The following is a 20,062-nucleotide window of genomic DNA, read 5'->3' as shown; positions in this document are numbered from 1 at the left end:
GTGTTGAAATCAAATCCGACAGTGTTAATTTGGACATGCTGGATTTGCTGTGTAGCTGAAAAATATCAGCCTCTTCTGCTGTTTTAGCAGGATTTCAGAGTTCAGCTTCTTCACTTGTTTTAAGCACAAATTTCAGTTTCTTTACCTCATTTCACAACAAAGTTCTTCCTCTTCACCTCTTTTCTGCTAATTTGAGCTTCTGCTCCACAGTGCACATTTTCCCTCTCATCAAATCTTTGTTTGTGAACAGAACTCATTTGGCTCAGAGGGTTGAGCAGCTGCCGTGAGATCCGGTGGCAGAGGTTCAAATCCTACCTGTGACAGTTGCTACACATGTTCCCTGCTTGCATGCGCTCTGCTTTCTTGACACTCTCCAGTGTATCATTACACATACAGCCATCTTCAGCAAGCACTTCTGCTTCTACACCTCTTTTCAGCAGATAATTCTGCTTTTTCAGCTATTTTCAGCAGACATCTTCAGCGTTAAGGCACCAACACAGCATTTTCGCAGGAAATGCAAATTTTTCTAGTTCCACTATAATCTAGTTGCTTCCGTACGTTTTTTGGCACTTAACTACTTCCTCAGTTTTCAGCCGATTTTCACGTTCAAACTCTAAACTGTTCTGCTCTTTCTGCTAATGGGTGCTATGACTTTTGGTACTTATAACTATTATATCTTTTTAAAATATTACACTTTTTTCCTTTTTTTTTGTCCCATTGAAATGAATGGAAAACTTCCATGATTCTGCTAAAACTTAACTACTTCCTCATACTTTCACGTAGAACAACCATTCAAACTTTAAAATGTTCTCAAATTATTGGGCTATTCATGTATGATTCAGCTTTTTCATATCTGTTACGGTTTTCATCTTATCCCTCTTCAAGTTTTGAGTTGCAAAATTGTCATTTTTCATAAAATACATGCGTTGTTATGGTTGCTATGGAACTAACTCAGAGTGGACAGTGGAACTTTCTGAATTTTCTCTGCATGTCCGAACAACTTCTTGCTACTCGCTCAATTTCCACTCAACCCCCACAAATTATACATCAAAACGTAGGTATTTTTGCTGGCTTTCAGAAAATGTCACTATCACTGTTGTGAAAGTTACAGATTTTTAGCAAATCTCCTCAGAGCAACACAAAGTCCGACAACTCTCCATAGACAGTCAATAGAGAGTTTGTTCAAAATCACCGCTGGAATTCTCTAATGAGAGGCATTTTCAAATCATCATAGCCTCAAGTTAAGACAATATATCTTCAGACACTCCTGACGCTCACAATTCAAGAATTTTTTCCTCACCTATTACCGTTTGGCCATGAATTATGTTTGTCTGAGGGTGGAAATTCGTCCCTCGCTCAGATTTCTTCAGATTTCGAACTCTGGAAATGAGGCACTTTTTTCTCTCTTCATGTCTTTTTGATGGATTTTGACAGAGCCCCGAAAATGTCCATGACTGTTCACCAAACCCTGCTGTTTCTTATGATGAAAGAATGATATTGATGCTCCATATAGATTTACAGTTACAAAACATTGTTTGAGGGCAAGTCAAGGCAGTTTTTGCTTCGCCTCGACTCAGTTACAGTGTGTTACAAGTCATATATCTTTAATAATTTATACTTTAATTATGAATTATGAAGACCTGAAGATTCCCCCATCTCTTCTGAACAAAACGGTGTTAGAATGACCGTTCTAGCCCCTACGGTTAGGAAATTATGGCCATTTGTTCGAGGAGAATCCTGAATGTGAGAAATACACTGAAGAAAACTCATACCTCTCTCTGTGTCTGTGTGTGTAAGGGCTGACTACAGCAGGTGCAGCTAATTTGACTGACCTACATATACCAAGCCCAGACTCTCCACAGCTCCTGTTCCCCTTACTCTCTGTGTATGTGTGTCTGCATCAACATTTCTCCTATGTTAAAGTATTACTGCTAAATCATACTACTTCTGCTAAATCATAGTATTTATACCAAATCATAGTATTCGAACCAAAGCATCGTATTTGTACAAAGTCATATATTTCTTCTAAATCATATAGTATTTCAATCAAATCTTAGAAGTTGTGGTAAAATGCAGTATTTCTGCCATATCATTGTATTTGTGCCAAATCATAGTATTTGTGCCCAATTAATATTTCTGTTATGTTATAGTATATGTGCTGAATATAGTATACTGTATGTGCCAAATCATAGTATTTGTGCCATATTGTGGTATTTGTGCAGAAACATAGAATGTCTGCAAAATCATAGTATTTGTGCCAAAGCATCATATTTGTACGAAGTCATAGTATTTCTTTTAAATCATAGTATTTCAATCAAATTTCAGTAGTAGGTAAAACGCAGTATTTCTGCCAACTCATAGTATTTGTATCTAATCATAGTATTTCTTCACCCGTTGCCTACTGGTGGTGGTCAGAGGGCCCGGTGGCGCCAGTGTCCGGCAGCCTCGCCTCTGTCAGTGCGCCCCAGGGTGGCTGTGGCTACAATGTAGCTTGCCATCACCAGTGTGTGAATGTGTGTGTGAATGGGTGGATGACTGGATATGTAAAGCGCTTTGGGGTCCTTAGGGACTAGTAAAGCGCTATATAAATACAGGCCATTTATCTGCTAAATCATAGCATTTGTGCCAAATCACAGTATTTGTCCTAAAACACACACAGTTTTTTTCCCAAATTGTAGTATTTGTGCAAAAACATTGTACGTCTGCAAAATCATAGTATATCAGCTATGTTATACTATTACTACTAAGTCATCGTATTTCTGCTTTGTTATGGCATTTGTGCTAAAATGTAGTATTTCTGTCAAATCATAGTATTACTGCTATTTCATAGTATTTGAGAGAAATTACAGTATTTCTGCTAATACATAGCAGGAATAAAATGATTTAGCAGAAGTACTATCTTATAATACTTTTACTCAATTATAGTATTTGTGCCAAAGTTTAGTATTTCTGCCAAATCATGGTATTTCTGCTAAATCCTAGTAATTCTGCTCAATGACAGAATTTCTCCTATGTTGTACTATTTTTCCTAGATTAGAGTATTTCTGCCAAGTCAAAGTATTTCAGGTAAATACTAGAATTTCTACCAAGTCACAGTGTTTCTGCTAAATCATAAATCACAAATAATGTCTCAAATGCTATGATTTGGCAGGAAAAATATTATTTAGTATAAATACTATGTTTTAGCACAAATACTGTGTTTTAGCACAAATACTATGTTTTAGCACAAACACTATGATTTATCACAAATGCTATGATTTGGTACAAATACTGTGATTTGGCACAAACACTGTGATTTAAAAGAAATACTGTGATTTGGAAGAAATATGTTTTATTAAAATTACTATGTTCAAACTTTAAAAAATTCTGCTCTTTCTGCTAATGTGTGCTATGACTTTTGGTGGTCATAACTTCTATACTTTTTGAGATATTGGATTTTATATGCAGTTTTTTTGCCCATTGAAATGAATGGAACACATTGTCAGTGTGGTCACTGATTTTAGTTGCCGGGTCAAGCTGTGTTTTAGCTCAGTAAGATGAGCATCCATTCTCGGAGCGGGAGGCCCGGGTTCAAATCCTGCTTATGGCAACAATATTTCAGTTCACAGTTAAACTTTTTAAACTCTTTTCAACACAAATTTCAGCTTCTTCACCCCTTTTCAAAAGAATTTTCAGTTTTTTCACCCCTGAAACTTTTCATCTTTTTCAGCTATTTTCAGCAAACAGCTTCAGCGTTACAGCATCCACACAGCATTTTCGCAGGAAATGCAAATTTTTCTAGTTAAAACTTAGCATCCACCTATAATGTGGCTCCAACCCCGCAGTCCCTCAAAGACTCACCAGTTTGTGTTTGGCATCCGTTAGGTGGGTCTCCTCGTAGCTGTCATCATGGGCCGTCCAGCTGTAAGATACCAGGAAATGCTGGATGGGTGAGTGGTAGGTGACCTCCGGATGAGCCCAACGCACCACCAAAGCACTGCCATTGACATGCTGCACCTTCATGTTTATGGGAGCACTACTGCAGACTGTGAGGAGGATGGAAGCAGGGTCAATGAAAGTCACAAGTGAAGTTGTGGATATGTGCAGAAAGAGCAAGAGGGAAGGCGTGAAAGTGCAAAATATAGTAGCCGGAAAAAGAAAGGTATGTAAGAGGGAAATGAGGAAGGGTAGGTAGGAATAAACAAAGCAATGCAATCAGATGGAAAAAACAACAATATTTATGAAAGGATGATGAATAATGAAGAATATGTTAGTACAAAGAAGAGGAGTGATAGGAAAGAAGAAAGAGCGGAGATTAAAACAATGAGAAAATGAAAAGAAAAATTACATTTAGGAAAAATTAAAAGCAAAATGGAAGGAAATGGAGAAATTATAGAAATAAACATAAGAATAGAGATGAAGAAAGGTATGAGGAAAATAAAGAAAAGAGTGGAGAAAGAAGTAAAGAGGAAATGGGAAATTAAGACAAGTTACAGGAACGGATTATAAAAAGGAGAGTGAAGAAGGAAGTGAACGTAGAAGAATGGGCATGAGAAAGAAAAAGGATAGGGAAGATATAAAAATATGTAATGTAAAGGGAGAATGAAGGAGGCAGATAATGATTAAAGACACAAAGAGAGAGAGAGATCATTTAATGACTGAATACATTGGCTCAGCTTGTCTTTCAGATACACTCGAGAGGGAGGAAGAGCAACATAAATAAATGACAGGACTATAAAGTCAATTGCACAAATAAATGCTTTACAGGTATTGTAGATTCACATGGCAGCATCTGACCAATCACAAATATGGACAGGTCTACTGATCATTTTTTCAACAGTACATGGTTCTGGGTCTTTTTCACCCAGCATGTTGAATTTCATGTCTTTTGTATTATTATGTTCTAATTTGTTTAGGCTTCAGTTAGTTCTGTTGATATTGAGTTCAGTTCCTCTATTTAGTTCTTGTCTAATTTCCTTCCATGTCTGTTGGTTTTGGTGTCGTGTCTTCAGTGTGCAACTCAGGTCCCCTGTGTCCAAGTCTCCCTTCCCCTTTGTGTGTCTCAGTGGTGTCTTTGTCCTGTGTCCTGTCTCCTCTTGTGTCATCTGTCATGTGTTTTCTGTCATGTTGTGTGTATTTGTTTCTTAGTTATGTCCGTGCTCCATATACGTTTTCTATGTCCCTGATGTTATGTCAAGCCCGTGTATCTCTGTGCTTCCTGTTTTACAACAGTGTCGAGTCCTTTGTCATGTTGTCTGTATTGTCTTGTTGTCTCCTGTGTCATGGTCTAGTTCTCTCGTTTCCCTGTGTTTTGTGCTTTAGTTTTGTTTTAGTTTTCCCAGTTTAGTCAATCAGTCTAGTCTAAGTTCACGTTTTGCCTTTTATTTATGTTAACATTATCATTTAAACAGGCAATACCTCTATACTAGCAAAATAAGAGAAAAAGGGTTGCCACATGTGAAAAAATTTGGCTGTGCAACCTCTCAACGTATATTTAATTTTTTAAAGTTTTAAAAAAAACATGACATCTTTAAGCCACCGGGAAATAGTAGGATACTTAACAGACTTCCAACGCAACAATATTAGACGTCTCGCTAATAGGGATGTGAAGGCTATAATATCCTTTTGTGTGGAATCAAGTGTAAGTGAGCGAACAGGAATCCCAAATACAGCAATCAGAGGACAAGGATGAAGAGTTACCCCAAGAACAGTTGACATAATAGCAAAATACCCTGTCCAGAAACCTTGTAGCTCAGGACACAGAAAAAACATGTGGCTAAGGTGGCAAGGAGAACCATGGCATTTATCACATTTATTTTCCACTTCTGGATGCAATTCAGAAAGTCTAGACTTAGAGAAATGCGCCCTGTGTATGACCTTAAATTGAATAAGTCCAAGACAAGCACAGGAGGTGGAAGATCGTACCCTCGCTATAGCCTGTTTCCAAGACTCCTCATGTATTCGAATTCCTAGTTCTCCTTCCCGTGTACACTTAAGCTTAACATTAGAGTGGTTACTAAAAGACAGAATAGCATCATAGAGTTTCGAAAAGGTTCCTCTGTGATGAGGAATAAATGATAATATTTAATGTTTTGAACCAAAATTCTTATTAATTGAAAGCTTATATATATTGCTGATTTAAGTGTTTCCTTATTTTTTTCTTTTCAGTAGTACATTTGCCAAACATGATGATAAACTTGGATAGTCTGGAAAAGCACATTTAAATTTGATTTTGGTTTTTTCATTGATTGGGCGAGGTCACTTAGGAATGTTTGCAGCAAGTGTTTCTTCACCATCTACAACCAGGCAGCTGTTGAAGTGACTTAAACTTTTTGTCAAAGGCGAGAAATGTGAACTCCAGGTTGTCACCGTTTTATTCCTTAGTTATATTTTGGAAGGACAACTCAAACCAGACCCAGCAGAAACTTATTGGCCAGTCTCTCAGAATCAAAAGCAACTCCAACATTTCCTAGGTTTCCCAAACTTCTACTGTAGCTTCATCAGGGATTTCAGTAAGAACGCCCTGCTTTTAACCCAACTCACCTCCACTAATATCTCCTACCAATTGAACCCCTCTGCCCGACTGCCTTTGACCATCTAAAACAACATTTTGCCGCAGCTCCCATTCGATCTCAACCTGATCTTTCCTGCCAGTTCATCATGGAAGTGGATGCCTCCAACTCCAGCATGGGAGTTGTACTCTCTTGGCAGCAAGAAGGTAAAATGCATTCTTGTCTTTTATCGTCATCTTACCCCTGCAGAGTGCAACTATGATGTAGGAGACCAAGAGTTGCTGCCATCAAGATCGCTCTTGAAGGGTGGAGGCACTGGCTGGAGGGGGTGGTCCCTTCATCAGACAGGTCACAAAAACCTGGCCTAGCTCCAGTCAGCTAACCCTATTTTTCATACTGTTTAGGAATATCAAACCAGACACTCTCCAGGAAATTCTCCACCTCTGCCAGCAGAATCAGTCTTCCTCTTTTCTTCATTTATCATTGGCGTCCTCACATGGGTGATTGAATCTGCTGTCCACAAGCTTAACAGACCGAACCAGACCCCATGAAAAATCTACAGGGTTGCCTCTATATTCCTTCTGCTGTCTGGGCACACACCACCAAATTCACCTGCCAGCCTGTAATCAACTGTGTTATAACCTTCATTCAAAGTCTGTTCCAGTGACCTGCCTTGATTAACAATGTCCACGAATATGTCTCTGCAGTCTCTGTCTGTGCACAAGAAGAGTCTTCCAGCTCTCCTTATGCAAGTTTGTTCAGACCTTCCCCAACTCTTTGTCACCCTTGGTCCCAGATTGCACTTGATTTTCTCACTGGTTTTCCACCCTCTTCTGGCAATATGGTAATACTTAACATAAAAGATCAATTTCCCAAAGCTGTTCATCTCATTGCCCTGTCAAAAGTTCTCTCATGTCAGTTTGTCCTCCCTTGGATACCAACCACAGGTTTTACCATCTGTTGAAGGTGAGCTTTTTCCCCCTGAATCCCTGGAGCCTAGTGTTAGGAAATAAAATATATAATCTGAATGCTGATTAGTGTGTTTTATGAGAGTCCCAGACTTCAGTGTAAAACTAGGTTGTAGGCTGACAGGAAACTGCATGCTTTTGCAGAAGCATGGTAATTGCAGTAGAAAGTGAAACCAACTAGGCTGTTTGATCGAAACTTAAAGTGTGGTGTGACGTAGAGAGCAAGCATATAAATAACTAGGCTTCCGTTTGTGCTTCAGACCTGAAACCATTGTTTTTCTTGTGACAGTATCGTCTGAAGATGGCGCCGAGTATGGCAGCCTCGTCGCGAGCTCCCCCAAGCAACAGCTTTTTTCTGTGTTTAATTTTACTTTTCCTTCATTTTTTCGCAAGTAGCACATGTCTCCTTGTGTACGACCGACAAACCTTACTGGACATAAAAGACGGTCTTTCTTATAACTTTCCGGATTTCAAGTTTTGCAACACGGACGCTCCGTTTGCAGACCCCCCATTCATCTCACCTGAGACGCCTTTGTTCTCTGGCCCTGGAGGCCGCAAACGCCGACGCAGAGGGAGAAGATCTGGCGTTCTGGTTCGACTGAGACGGCGCACTAACAGACCACCGTTACCCAGTTTATTACTGGCTAATGTGCAGTCTCTGGAGAACAAGCTGTGCGAGCTTCGGGCACGGATCTCATTCCAGCGAGAGATGCGGGACTGCTGCGTGATCTGCCTCACAGAAACCTGGCTATCGGACAAGGTACCGGACTCCGCAATACAACTACCGGGGTTCTCCGTGCATCGCGCGGACAGGTCACAGGATCTTACTGGGAAAAGCAGAGGCGGTGGTGTGTGTTTCATGATCAACAACAGCTGGTGTGATTATGCGAACGTGCACCCGGTCAAATCCTTCTGCTCACCGGACCTGGAGTACCTGATGATTAAGTGCCGGCCATTCTGGCTACCGAGGGAATTTACAGCAGTGATTATTACGGCTGTTTACATTCCCCCACAAGCCGACACTGACCGAGCACTCAGGGAACTGTACAGCGCGATCAGCAGCGAGGAAACCGCACACCCAGAGGCAGCGTTTATCATGACCGGGGACTTTAATAAGGGAAACCTGAAGAAAGTCTCACCCAAACTCCACCAACACATCCATTTTAACACGCGTGGAGACCGGCTACTCGACCACTGCTACACCTCTTTCCGGGATGCGTACAAAGCCCTCCCCCGCGCCCCATTCGGCCAATCAGATCACCGCTCCATCCTGCTCCTGCCCGCCTACAGGCAGAAGCTGAAACAGGAAGCTCCAACCCGGAGGGCGGTGCACTGTTGGACGGACCAATCGGAGTCTGCGCTGCGGGACTGTTTTGATCACGCGGACTGGGAAATGTTTCACGTGGCTGCTAGGGACATTGATGAATACACAGACTCAGTTTGCGGATTTATCAGGAAATGCGTGGAAGATGTCGTCCCATCCAGAACAGTTAAATCCTTCCCAAATCAAAAACCCTGGATTAACGGAGATGTTCGCGCGGCACGGAGCACCGCCTTTGCCTCCGCGAACACATCGGACTACAAACACGCACATTACCAACTCCGTAAGACGATCAAAGCAGCCAAACGTGAGTACAGGGACAGGGTGGAGCAACAGTTTGACAACCCTCGGAGTATGTGGCAGGGACTAAACACGATCACAGACTTTAGAGGGAAAACCAGCACACCGCAGACCACGGCCTCTCTGTGTGAGGATCTAAACGTATTCTACGCTAGATTCGACACAGCGAACACCATGAGACCGGACAGTGTGCGCACCGCGGATGACGTCAGTGCGCACACTGTGTCTGAGGAGGATGTGCGGAAGTGCTTCAGGAAGGTGAACGCACGCAAAGCTACTGGTCCGGACGGGATTCCCGGCCGCGTCCTCAAGTCATGTGCGGCTCAGCTGGCTGGAGTGTTCACGCACATCTTCAACCTTTCCCTCTCTCTGTCTGTAGTCCCAGCCTGCTTCAAAATGGCCACCATCGTCCCTGTACCCAAATCCTCCACCATCTCCTCATTGAACGACTGGCGACCTGTAGCCCTGACCCCCATCGTAAGCAAATGCTTCGAGAAGCTGGTCAGGGACTTCATCTGCTCTGCACTACCCGACTCACTGGACCCTCTACAGTTCGCATACCGCCACAACAGGTCCACTGATGATGCCATAGCCCTGACACTACACACTGCCCTGTCACACCTGGAGAAGAGAGACACGTATGTGAGAATGCTGTTTGTAGATTACAGCTCAGCATTCAATACCATCGTTCCCTCGAAGCTGGACAGGAAACTGCAGGATCTAGGACTGAGCAGCTCCCTCTGCAGCTGGATCCTTAGCTTCCTGTCTGACAGACGCCAAGTGGTCAGACTGGGCAGCATCACCTCATCCCCCATCACACTGAACACTGGTGCTCCACAGGGGTGTGTACTGAGCCCTCTCCTATACTCACTCTACACCTACGACTGCACAGCCACTAACAACTCCAACATCATTGTGAAGTTTGCGGACGACACTACAGTGGTGGGTCTTATCACCAATGGTGATGAGACGGCTTATAGGGAGGAGGTCAGCGCCCTGTACCCACTGGTGTCAAGACAACCATCTCACCCTCAACGTCGCAAAGACAAAGGAGTTGATAGTGGACTTCCGGAGGTGCAGAGAAGTACACACCCCCATCACCATCAACGGCGCTGCTGTGGAGAGAGTGAGCAGCTTCCGGTTCCTTGGAGTACATCTGGCTGAGGATCTTACGTGGTCAGTACACACAAACAAAACAGTGAAGAAGGCGCAGCAGCGCCTCTTCTTTCTCAGGAGACTGAAAAGATTCGGCATGAGCCCCCCGCATCCTCAGGACCTTCTATCACTGTGCCATTGAGAGCATCCTCACTGGATGCATCACCACCTGGTATGGCAACAGCACCGCCTACAACTGCAAAGCTCTCCAGCGAGTAGTGCGGTGCTCTGAACGGATAATTGGAGGTGAGCTTCCCTCCCTCCAAGACATCTACAGGAAGCGCTGCCTGAGGAAAGCGGGGAGGATCATCAAGGACTCCAGTCACCCCAGCCATAAACTGTTCAGACTACTTCCATCAGGAAGGAGGTTCTGCAGCATCCGGTCCCGTACCAGCAGACTGAGAGACAGCTTCTTCCATCAGGCCATCAGACTGCTGAACACGTCATAGACACCTCAGCTTCACTACTGGAACTTTAACATTATGCACTCCATACTGTACAGTAATGCCACTGTTTTGCACATGTCTCAACTCTGTATATTTTATTTTATATATTTTATTTATTGTTTACTCTATTTAATTTGTAAAATATGTGTACACACACACACACACACGTAGAAAAATATTTAGTATACACATCCAGAAATGCATATACTATTATATATTGTACATATATTTATTAGTTTCAGATGTAGCCATTCTTGTATTTTGCTTGTTTACATTATTGTATTTTGCACAACTCTGTTGCTTGTGAAGCTCGCACACAAGAATTTCACTCACATGTGCTGTACCAATGTACCTGCACATGTGATGTGACAATAAAAGTGATTTGATTTGATTGATTTGATTTGACATTACCAATAAGTCTGATGTGTCACATGGCCCTCTTCCTATTGAAAAAACAAAAGTTGTATCCAAGATGGCTGACTTCTAAATGGCCACCATGGTCACCACCCATCTTGAGGAGTTTGCCCCCTCACATATACTAATGTGCCACAAACAGGACTTTAATATCACCAACCATTCCCATGTTATTACGGTGTATCCATATAAACGGCCCACCCTGTATAACACTTTACTAATTTTTCTTAAAAGAAACATGTTATATTACTTTCTCGTTACTCCATAAACCAGCCATCTCCAAACTGTTTGCACAAACTTGGGAGCAGAATATCTCTCTATGCTGAAGCATTAATAATTCATTTTAGTGGAACAAATGAGCTGAGCTCAACTCCTGAAAAACACCCCCACATCATACTGCAGTCAGACAAGTATCGTTCTCCTGGAAACCCAAACTCATGCACCAGATTGCAAGACAGAGAAGCGCGATTCATCACTCCAGAGAACATGTCTCCAGTGGGAGGTAGTGAGGTGGTGGTCCACTCCTGAGTTCTACAGTTTATCCTTCAGAACTGTGGGAAGAATGGTGTTAAAGGAGACTGGAGAAATCAAAGAACATGATTCTCACAGTGCTGCCAGCGGTCTCTAGGTGAGAGAGGGAACGATATAGGAGGTGAATGACGGCACCATGCGCTCCGATGCCAGGCTGGTAGGCAAACTGAAGTGGGTCCAGTGATGAGCTCACCGGGGGGCGAAGCTGTGCCAGGACAAGCCACTCCAAGGTCTTCATCAGGTGGGATGTCAGAGCCATCGGCCTGTAGTTGTTGATGTCCTTGGGATGTGGAGTCTTTGGCACTGGTACAACACGAGATGTGCTCCATCGCCCCACCCAGCTGATCTGCACAGGACCTGACAACCCTTGAGCTGATGCCATCTGGACCCGCTGCCTTCTTGGCTTTAATCCTCTTCAGTTCCCTCCTAACCCGTATGGTTGAGAGAGAAAGGCTGGATCCATCTGGATGTGTACTGGGTGATGTGGTTGGGGGTGGGAGTAGTGAGCAGGGTGAGTGGAGGAGGTGTGAAGTGGCTGAGGTGTCAGGAACCACAGTGGCAGTTTACAGAGAGTACAGTGAGCACGAGAGTCCATACAAACAATCCACATGCTGTGAGTGTGTAGATATCTACCTAACACAGCTCATCAGAGTAACTCTAGAAAATAACAGAGTTCAGCTCACTGCCCTATTATATAATCCGTGACACTACCAGTATAAATGTTTGTGTCATATAAAAGTGTCATATTGGGACATCATTGGTATAGGAATGCCATGCATTTACGTTCCCACAACTACAAGCCAAGCCTAGTTACATCTGAGTGCAAGAGTTGTGTGTCAACCTCCAATGATTAATGACCACATGTACACACTTCGAGTGTGGCACTAGTAGTTGGGGATGTACAATACAAAAGTATACAAATGAATCAACCAAGCATCACTATCTGCTCTCCCTAGCTGCTCGCTGTGAGAGGAAAATGCTTAAAGTAAGTGGTTCAAAACCCAACTCACAATATCCCAGCTTAAAGTCTTAAGCAGTGCTGTTATATTTAAGTTAAAATGTATAGGGAAAACACTACTTCGGCTACTGTCACAACTATTGCAGAATAATGCCGTTGCTACTGTTGTCACCTTGTTTGAACTAGGGTGTTTGGGAGTTTGCCCAACCAGTCTGCATGTATTTTGTGGATTTGGAGAAGGCATTTGACTGTGTCTCTCAGGCTACGTCCACACTAATGCATTTTCATTTGAAAACACATAGTTTTCTCTCAGTTTTGGCCTCCTGTCCACACTGAGACGACGTTTTTGCTCAAGGAAAATGCAGTGTTTTGAAAACACTCTCGAAAGCGCATACATTTCAGAACTGAGCTGTCCCATCGCAGTGTGGACACTTGAAAACGCAGACTTTCAAAAACGATGATGCATTTTAGTTATGTGATGCAGTCATGTGACCAATTAAACAAAGATAGCGGATGACATTATACAGGAGTTGTTTTCTCTGCTCTCAATTTGGAAAGCCCTATTAAAGATTAATATCAGTTTGTACATGCTCCAGATTATTTAATTCTTACTCGCTTTGGCAACTTCTTACTTTTGTGTAGGGCTGGGCCATATTGTACCGTTCACGGTAATACCGGTACAATGTTAGGCAACGATGAGAAAATGAAATATCGCGATAGAATATGGGTAAAACGCGCATGCGCAGTGCCTTTGTTTTCATACGCACATGGCCGAAAAAGCACGGCGGCAACGGAGAACGAGAAGGGGGAAAGCGGATTGTTGAGTGAAACGGATGAACCAGAATTAGTTTTTAAAAATGGTGCAACGTCACTGGTTGGTGTTTGTCCGTCAGATACACAACAAAGCGCAGTTTTTTGTAGAACATGCAAGCGGGCCGTCGTTATTGCTGTATTTGTCGTTATTATTAACAATTAATAAACTCTGGCTCGCTTTCTTACAGTTTGCCTTTTAACCTGTCTTTGTGCTCGTAAATCTGGGAGTAATCTGGGTCCAAAACTCTATCCTCTTCAGATCCCCTTCAGGTCCCAAAGTCAAACAAACACTGCAGCATCACTGAGAGTTAAAAACTGTCTAAATTCTTTCATCTTTAATAAAACGATCAGCATTGGTGCTTTACCAGGTGTAACTAATAAGTTTAACATCCAGGCATCCATGAAAACAATGTATTACATTTAACTGAGTTAGAAGTTAGCAGGAAGTTAGCGGAAGTTATCTCGCTAGTTTCGCTAGTTACCTAAGCATGATATAGCATGTTCTGACTGAGAGATTTCTGAAAAAATTCAAACATACAGCTCTGGTATCACTTGCAACATAAATGAAGACAGAAAACTAAACAGCAGTGACGTTTGTAGGGTTACTGAAGTTGGGCTAGCTGGTATATAATGATGTGCTACGTGATCGCTAGCGACACAGCTATGTTAGCATAGCATAAACAGTGAAGCTGGAGGAATCAACGCTAACACTTTTCCACTTGATAAAAATTAACGTGAAGGTTCCTGATGGTTAGAGACAAATGCAATCGCATGGCAGGATGCTGTAAACGGACCAAACTTCAGTCAGGAGAACAATTGAGATAATCCATCCACAATACAAGGTTAGTCATTAATATACTGCAACAACATGGGAATAGAGCAGCTGTGTTAGAATACAGCATTAATGAATCAATGGTACAGAAGTGGAGGAGTGGATATTATACATGGTTGTGCTCAGGATATGTCAGCCCATTTCTATTGGAAATGCCTTTGGGTTTTTTTTTTGCGCTAGTAAAGTTGTGGAGTTGTATTTTGTCTCGCAGAAATTCGTCAGTTATATCGTTATCGCAATTTTTCAAATATATATCGTGATATATATTTTTGGCCATATCGCCCTGCTCTACTTTTGTGTTACTCGCAGCAACAACTCCACCTCATTGTTAGTCCATTTAAAAAAACTCAGTGCTTTTCCTCGAGTTTTTGCTTCGACATTTCAACGAGCCGGAAAGTAACTAAGCGGCAGACAGAAATGAGGCAGGCCGAATCTTATTCCGCTTCACGCGTGCGCAGTACTGGAATGTAAGCATTCTCGGACGTTTCAATGTGGAAGCACAACTCTGTGAAAACGACTGAAAACACTAGTGTGGATGCGGAGCGTTTTCAGGACGTGGACGTAGTTTCAGGGTGTTCTTTGAGAGATGCTTCAGGAATATGGGGTGTTAAGAAACAGCTTACACTGACATCCATCTTGATCACAGCGGGACTCGCCGCCCAGTGGGCCGATGGTGATTTTTCATTTTTATGGGCCGAAGTTTTTTTTTGTTTGTTTTGGTTTGTCTTGTTTTGGGTTTTGGTAACAGTATAAACAATGAAAGGTGGTAAGTTGGTCAATTGGTCATGATGGACTCTGGGCTGGACCAATTACAATATCTCCCTATTGAGTTGAAAAGGAACACAAATGGTCCCGTACTTCAGCTAGAATGAAAAAAAAGACACAAAGCTGGAGTTATTCTGTCTTTACGCTGCACAACTGCCTCTTCTTCTCTCATTCTCTCCCCCCTCCCTCTCCTGTTGCTACTTCAATCATAAAACTGATCAATGATCAGCTGATCTCCTTTTCTCTCTTGTTTGTTTATCGCCCACTTTGCGCCAGAAAGAAGAAACCAGCAGATGTCGCGCTAAACAACAGCAGCACGTTTAAGCTTGATCAGCTGTTGTTAGAATTTATTTAATATTACTTTCTAGTATCAGCTGATGTTTGCTGGAGCCACAGCTGTAAAGCTGCTGGTCATGATGTCGGTTTGGATATGTGGTGAGAGGGAAACATGAAGATGAAACCAGGAGATGTCCTTACTGAATCATCAGAGCTGAACAGGTGATGGAGAAACAGGTTTACCTTTTAGGTGACATGGATGAGTTGAAGTTATGAACTGTTTCTGAGAGACAAATAACACCAGGATCCTTTTCTAAGTAGCTGACAGCTGGTAACTGTGCAGGGGCGGGTCTAGCAAAGCTTTGTCAAGGGGGCAGGAAGGGCATTAACAGGGAGAGGGGGTCACAAAGAAATACTTTTCTTTCTTATTCTCATTTAAAATGTCTCGCTTTTATTAAATAATTATCTGAATCTTACAACCAAAGTTTTTATCAGATGTAAAATGTATAGAAATCATACATATACCAACAAGACTGTACATCACTGTCACCACAGCGTTTGTTTTCATTCAAAGGCTTTAATACCTGGTGGGCCGGTCTCTAGTCAAAATGCCCGGGCTGTGTTTTTGTCCCAGTCCAGCCCTGGGCACGACATGCAGTGAATTAATCTGAGAAGGTGCATTAAAAAGTAAATGCTGGGCCAGCGGTGCACATCGCAAATTAGCTTGCACTGACACATTAGTTGTGCCGCTTCTTAATTTTTTCAGAAACCCAAGGTCACCTTACAAAAGAACAACATTAATAAAAGGTGCAATAGTCATAAAATACATAATAAGTTAAAATTGCAGAGCTTGACAACAGATAAAATCAGCACTAAAGTGAATAAGCCAGTTTGAACAGATGTGTTTTGAGCTGTGTCTTAAATACGGAGAGGGAGTCAATATTTCTTAGTGCAGGAGGAGGAGAGTTCCAGAGCCGAGGAGCAGAGCGACTGAAAGCTCTGTTCCCCACAGTGATGAGACGTGAGGATGGAACAGTAAGATGAATAGCAGATGAGGATCTGAGAGGGCGGGAAACAGTGGTGATATGGAGCAGGTCACACAAATATGAAGGAGCAGGTTTATGGACACACTTGTACGTGAGAAGTAAGATTTTAAAGTTTATCCTGGTTTCTACGGGCAACCAGTGAAGCTGCTGAAGAACTGTTGTAATATGAGCTCTTGACAGAGTAGGAGTTATGACCCGAGCTGCAGTTTTGGAGAAGTTGGAGTTTATGAAGGGACCTTTTAAGGAGACCAAATAAGAGGGAATTGCAGTAATCAATGCGGGACGTAATAAGACTATGGACAAGGACGGCAGCAGCATGGGGAGGAAGGAAGGGGCGGAGTCGGTTAATATTACGCAAGCGGAAGTAAGCAGACCGGGTTATGTAAATAATGTGAGACTGGAATGAAAGAGTATTATCAAGTATGACACCCAAACTCTTACCCTGAGGGGAGGAAAGGGTGGGAGAACGTTCAATGTTAATGGAAAAACTGTGGGATTTGGTTAAGATAGATGGTGTACCGACAAGTAAAACTTCAGTTTTATTACTGTTTAGTTTGAGAAAATTGCTTGCCTCCACCCCGGGGGGAAGGGTAACATCTCTTGGGTCTGGGTTCTGTTTCCCCCTTTGGGGGCGAGGGTACCTGGACCCGGGGTATAGAGTATGTTTGGGGAGTGTGATTGTGTGTACATGTCCATTTATGTCATTCCTTACGTTGGGTGAGTGCTGAGTGTTTGTATATGTGTGCGTGAGGGTGGGAATGCATGTTTGTGTCTGTGTGTGCCTGTTTGTCTGTGTCTATATGTCAGGTCGGGTCTTAGACTCCACCTCTCTGGGAACTCCCAGGCCCTCCAAGGCCTATCTCCCCTCACCACACTCCCTGCCGGTGACTGATGCCCTCAGGGGTCGGTGCATTGGTGGTTCTTGGTGTCCGGGGCTGGGCACTCAGGTATGTACCGGCTCACTCCCGGTAGCTACCTGGCGGGGCCTGGCGCCTGTTGCTCGGTCAGGCCTCCTCCGGGGTGCGGGGGGCCCTCGGGCACACTCTGGCACAGCTGGCTGCTGGCAGAGCTGGCGGGCACGCCGGTGCAGCCCCCTCTAGCTTCTGCTCGGTGGCTACTGGGTGACACCTCGTCTGGGGATCCTCAGCCCTTCCCATGAGGGTGGCACGGATGCCCCTCCGGTGGTCCTCCTTGGGCTCTCGCACTCTGGGGCCTCTGGATGTCTGGGGCCTGGATCTCCTCCATGCCTGCTTCATGCCCTGGGGGACGGGGCTATGGCTCTCTACATCCTCTTGCAGACCATTACATGTGGAAACCATTTGAATACAAGTGCGCTGATCCACACAGGTGTGCACACGGGTGTTCACTGCTCGTAGACTTAAATTACACCTTTCTTGGCTGCTACTTCAAAGCACATTGTGCGCTGTCTGTGCTGCATGCTGCACAACAACATTGAATATTTAGTATTTACTGCTGTTTACACTTAGCTAGATTAATGCGATGGTGTTGTGTTTAGTATGTTGCTTTGTTTTTGTTTTTTGCTTGTTTTCTATTCTTCTTCTCTCAACAGGTGATCCAGGAGATTTTTTTTTCTCCCCCCCCTTTCTCACTGTCCCTCTCCCCTTCTGTTTTTCTTTTCCTTCCTCTTTCTCTCTCCCTTTCCTGTCCCTCACTCATGTCTGTCCCGTCTGTAACATCTGAAAATAAAATATAATAAATAATAAAAACAAAGGTCGATCAAATGGACCAATACGGCAATGCCACGATGATCCATTTGGCAAAGTAAATCCATTGGGTATCCTTGTTGGTCTTCAGACAACAATTCTGACGGCTAAAGAACCAAATGGGACAGGCAAAAAAAAAAAAAAAGATTATAAAAGACTATCGGATTCATATCGGCAGATATCCAAATTTATGATATCAGTATCAGACATAAAAAAGTGGTATGGTTTCATCTCTAGGTTATACACTACTACTACATTTAATTATTAACAATTAATAAACTCTGGCTCGCTTTCTTATAGTTTGCCTTTTAACCTGTCTTTCTCTGCTCTTATCTTTCTCTTTACCCCCAGTTATCACAGTGGATGGCTGCCCCTAACTGGGAATGGTTCTGCCAGAGTTAGAATAGGAGAAAGACTCCTATTAAAAAGGAGTTTCTTTCCCCCGTCATTCCCATTGTTGCCAAGTGCTTGCTCGTAGGGGGTCGGTGATTGTTGGCTTCCTGCTCAGGTAGTAGGTCTTTACCTTATAATTTAAAGTGCTCTGAGGCAATTGTTCTTCTGAATTGGCGCAATGTAAATGAAGCTCACTTGAAAATTTGATCAAATTGAAGTACCAGTCACTGAATATTTTCTCTTTAAAATCACCTGCTATAAAGACCCTCAAGATGGTTGTGTGAGAAATCCCAGTAGATCACCAGTTTCCAAAATACCCATACAATACTCTGACACATTCAAAGTCACTTAGATCGGATTTTTCTCCATTCTAATGCTTAGTTAATACTTTCTACTGTAATTCAAACCATGTTCTTCCTTCCTAAATATACTGAATTGCTGCCATGTAACTGGGTGATTAGATATTTGCATTAAGAAGCGGTTTAGACAGCTGTACCTGTTATTTTCATTTTAACTGTAATTCTACACACTTCCACTCAGCCGTCTTCCCTTCTCCTGATCTGCATTTCTTCTTTGCATACAGAAAATGTCTCATAGTAGCACTCAAGGACATCCTACACGAGCAAGCATAATGTGCCAGGAAAACACACACACACACGCGTGTATGTGGAAGAGTGGGTTTGTGCATGTCTAGCATATATACTTTCCTTGCGGACCATATGGAACTGTGCCTGAAGGAAGGTTGGGGACAAACTCTTTAGGGACAGATGACAGTGAACAGATGCTAGGCCTCACATGCAGACTTATAAATCCACAGAGAAAAACAAGCACATTCACAAACACACAGCATGCATACACAAACTCTGCACAACGTTGTAGCATTCTTTGACTGGTAATGAGGTGAGAGTGGGAGGTTGGCCAGTGTGCCTCCCACTGCCTTATGTTAGGAGAGTTAACAGAATTAGTACTAAAAAGACAGATAATCCAAAAGCACACAAAAAGAAAAGACAATCTGTACATATACTTCATTTATTAACATTAAGAATCATTACCATGGAAGAATGTTATGAGGATATATTTTAGCAGATTAGGAATTCTGTATAGATCACCTGGGAGACCAAGTGATAGAACCAAGCACTAACAGAGGGTCAATGCCAACATTTTAAACAACCCTAGAACCACCAGGATGTTTCATTTTGACTCTATCCTGCAAAAACTAACAATAGTTACAAAGTTAAGACATTAAGATGAACATTGAAAATATAATTACAACTTATTTTGGGGGATTGGTTGAGTTTGCTATGCTAAAACAGATCACTCACTGTGAAACAAAACAGGATATTGTCTACATTTTTTATTTGCCTACAGGATAGAATAGAATAGAATAGAATTCAACTTTATTGTCATTGCACATGCACAGGTACAGGGCAACGAAATGCAGTTTGCATCCATCCAGAAGTGCTTTAGTGATATAGATATATTACAATATATATTAGCAATAATATAGATATGTGAGTATATTACAGAAATGGGTCTATTATGGTATGTTATAATGTACACGGTATGAAGTATGTTGTGAATATTCTATAACTATAAGTATGTACAGGTTGTAGTGAGTACAAGCTATGT

General features: G+C 42.5%; 1 protein-coding gene across 1 annotated transcript in view; it reads right to left on the bottom strand.

The window, feature by feature from the left end:
* Positions 1-3,347: 3,347 nt before the first annotated feature.
* Positions 3,348-20,062, bottom strand: part of LOC120731844 (receptor-type tyrosine-protein phosphatase gamma-like) — a 278,578-nt gene continuing 261,863 nt past the window's right edge. The window contains exon 9 of the mRNA XM_040029139.1: positions 3,348-4,025. Coding sequence (XP_039885073.1) covers positions 3,829-4,025 — 197 coding nt within the window. The 3' untranslated portion in view covers positions 3,348-3,828. The remainder of the gene's footprint in view (positions 4,026-20,062) is intronic.

This window comes from Simochromis diagramma, unplaced genomic scaffold, assembly GCF_900408965.1.
Source record: "Simochromis diagramma unplaced genomic scaffold, fSimDia1.1 OVJJ01000352.1, whole genome shotgun sequence".
NCBI classification, from domain to species: Eukaryota; Metazoa; Chordata; class Actinopteri; order Cichliformes; family Cichlidae; genus Simochromis; species Simochromis diagramma.
This window is presented reverse-complemented; position numbering and strand designations above follow the sequence as displayed.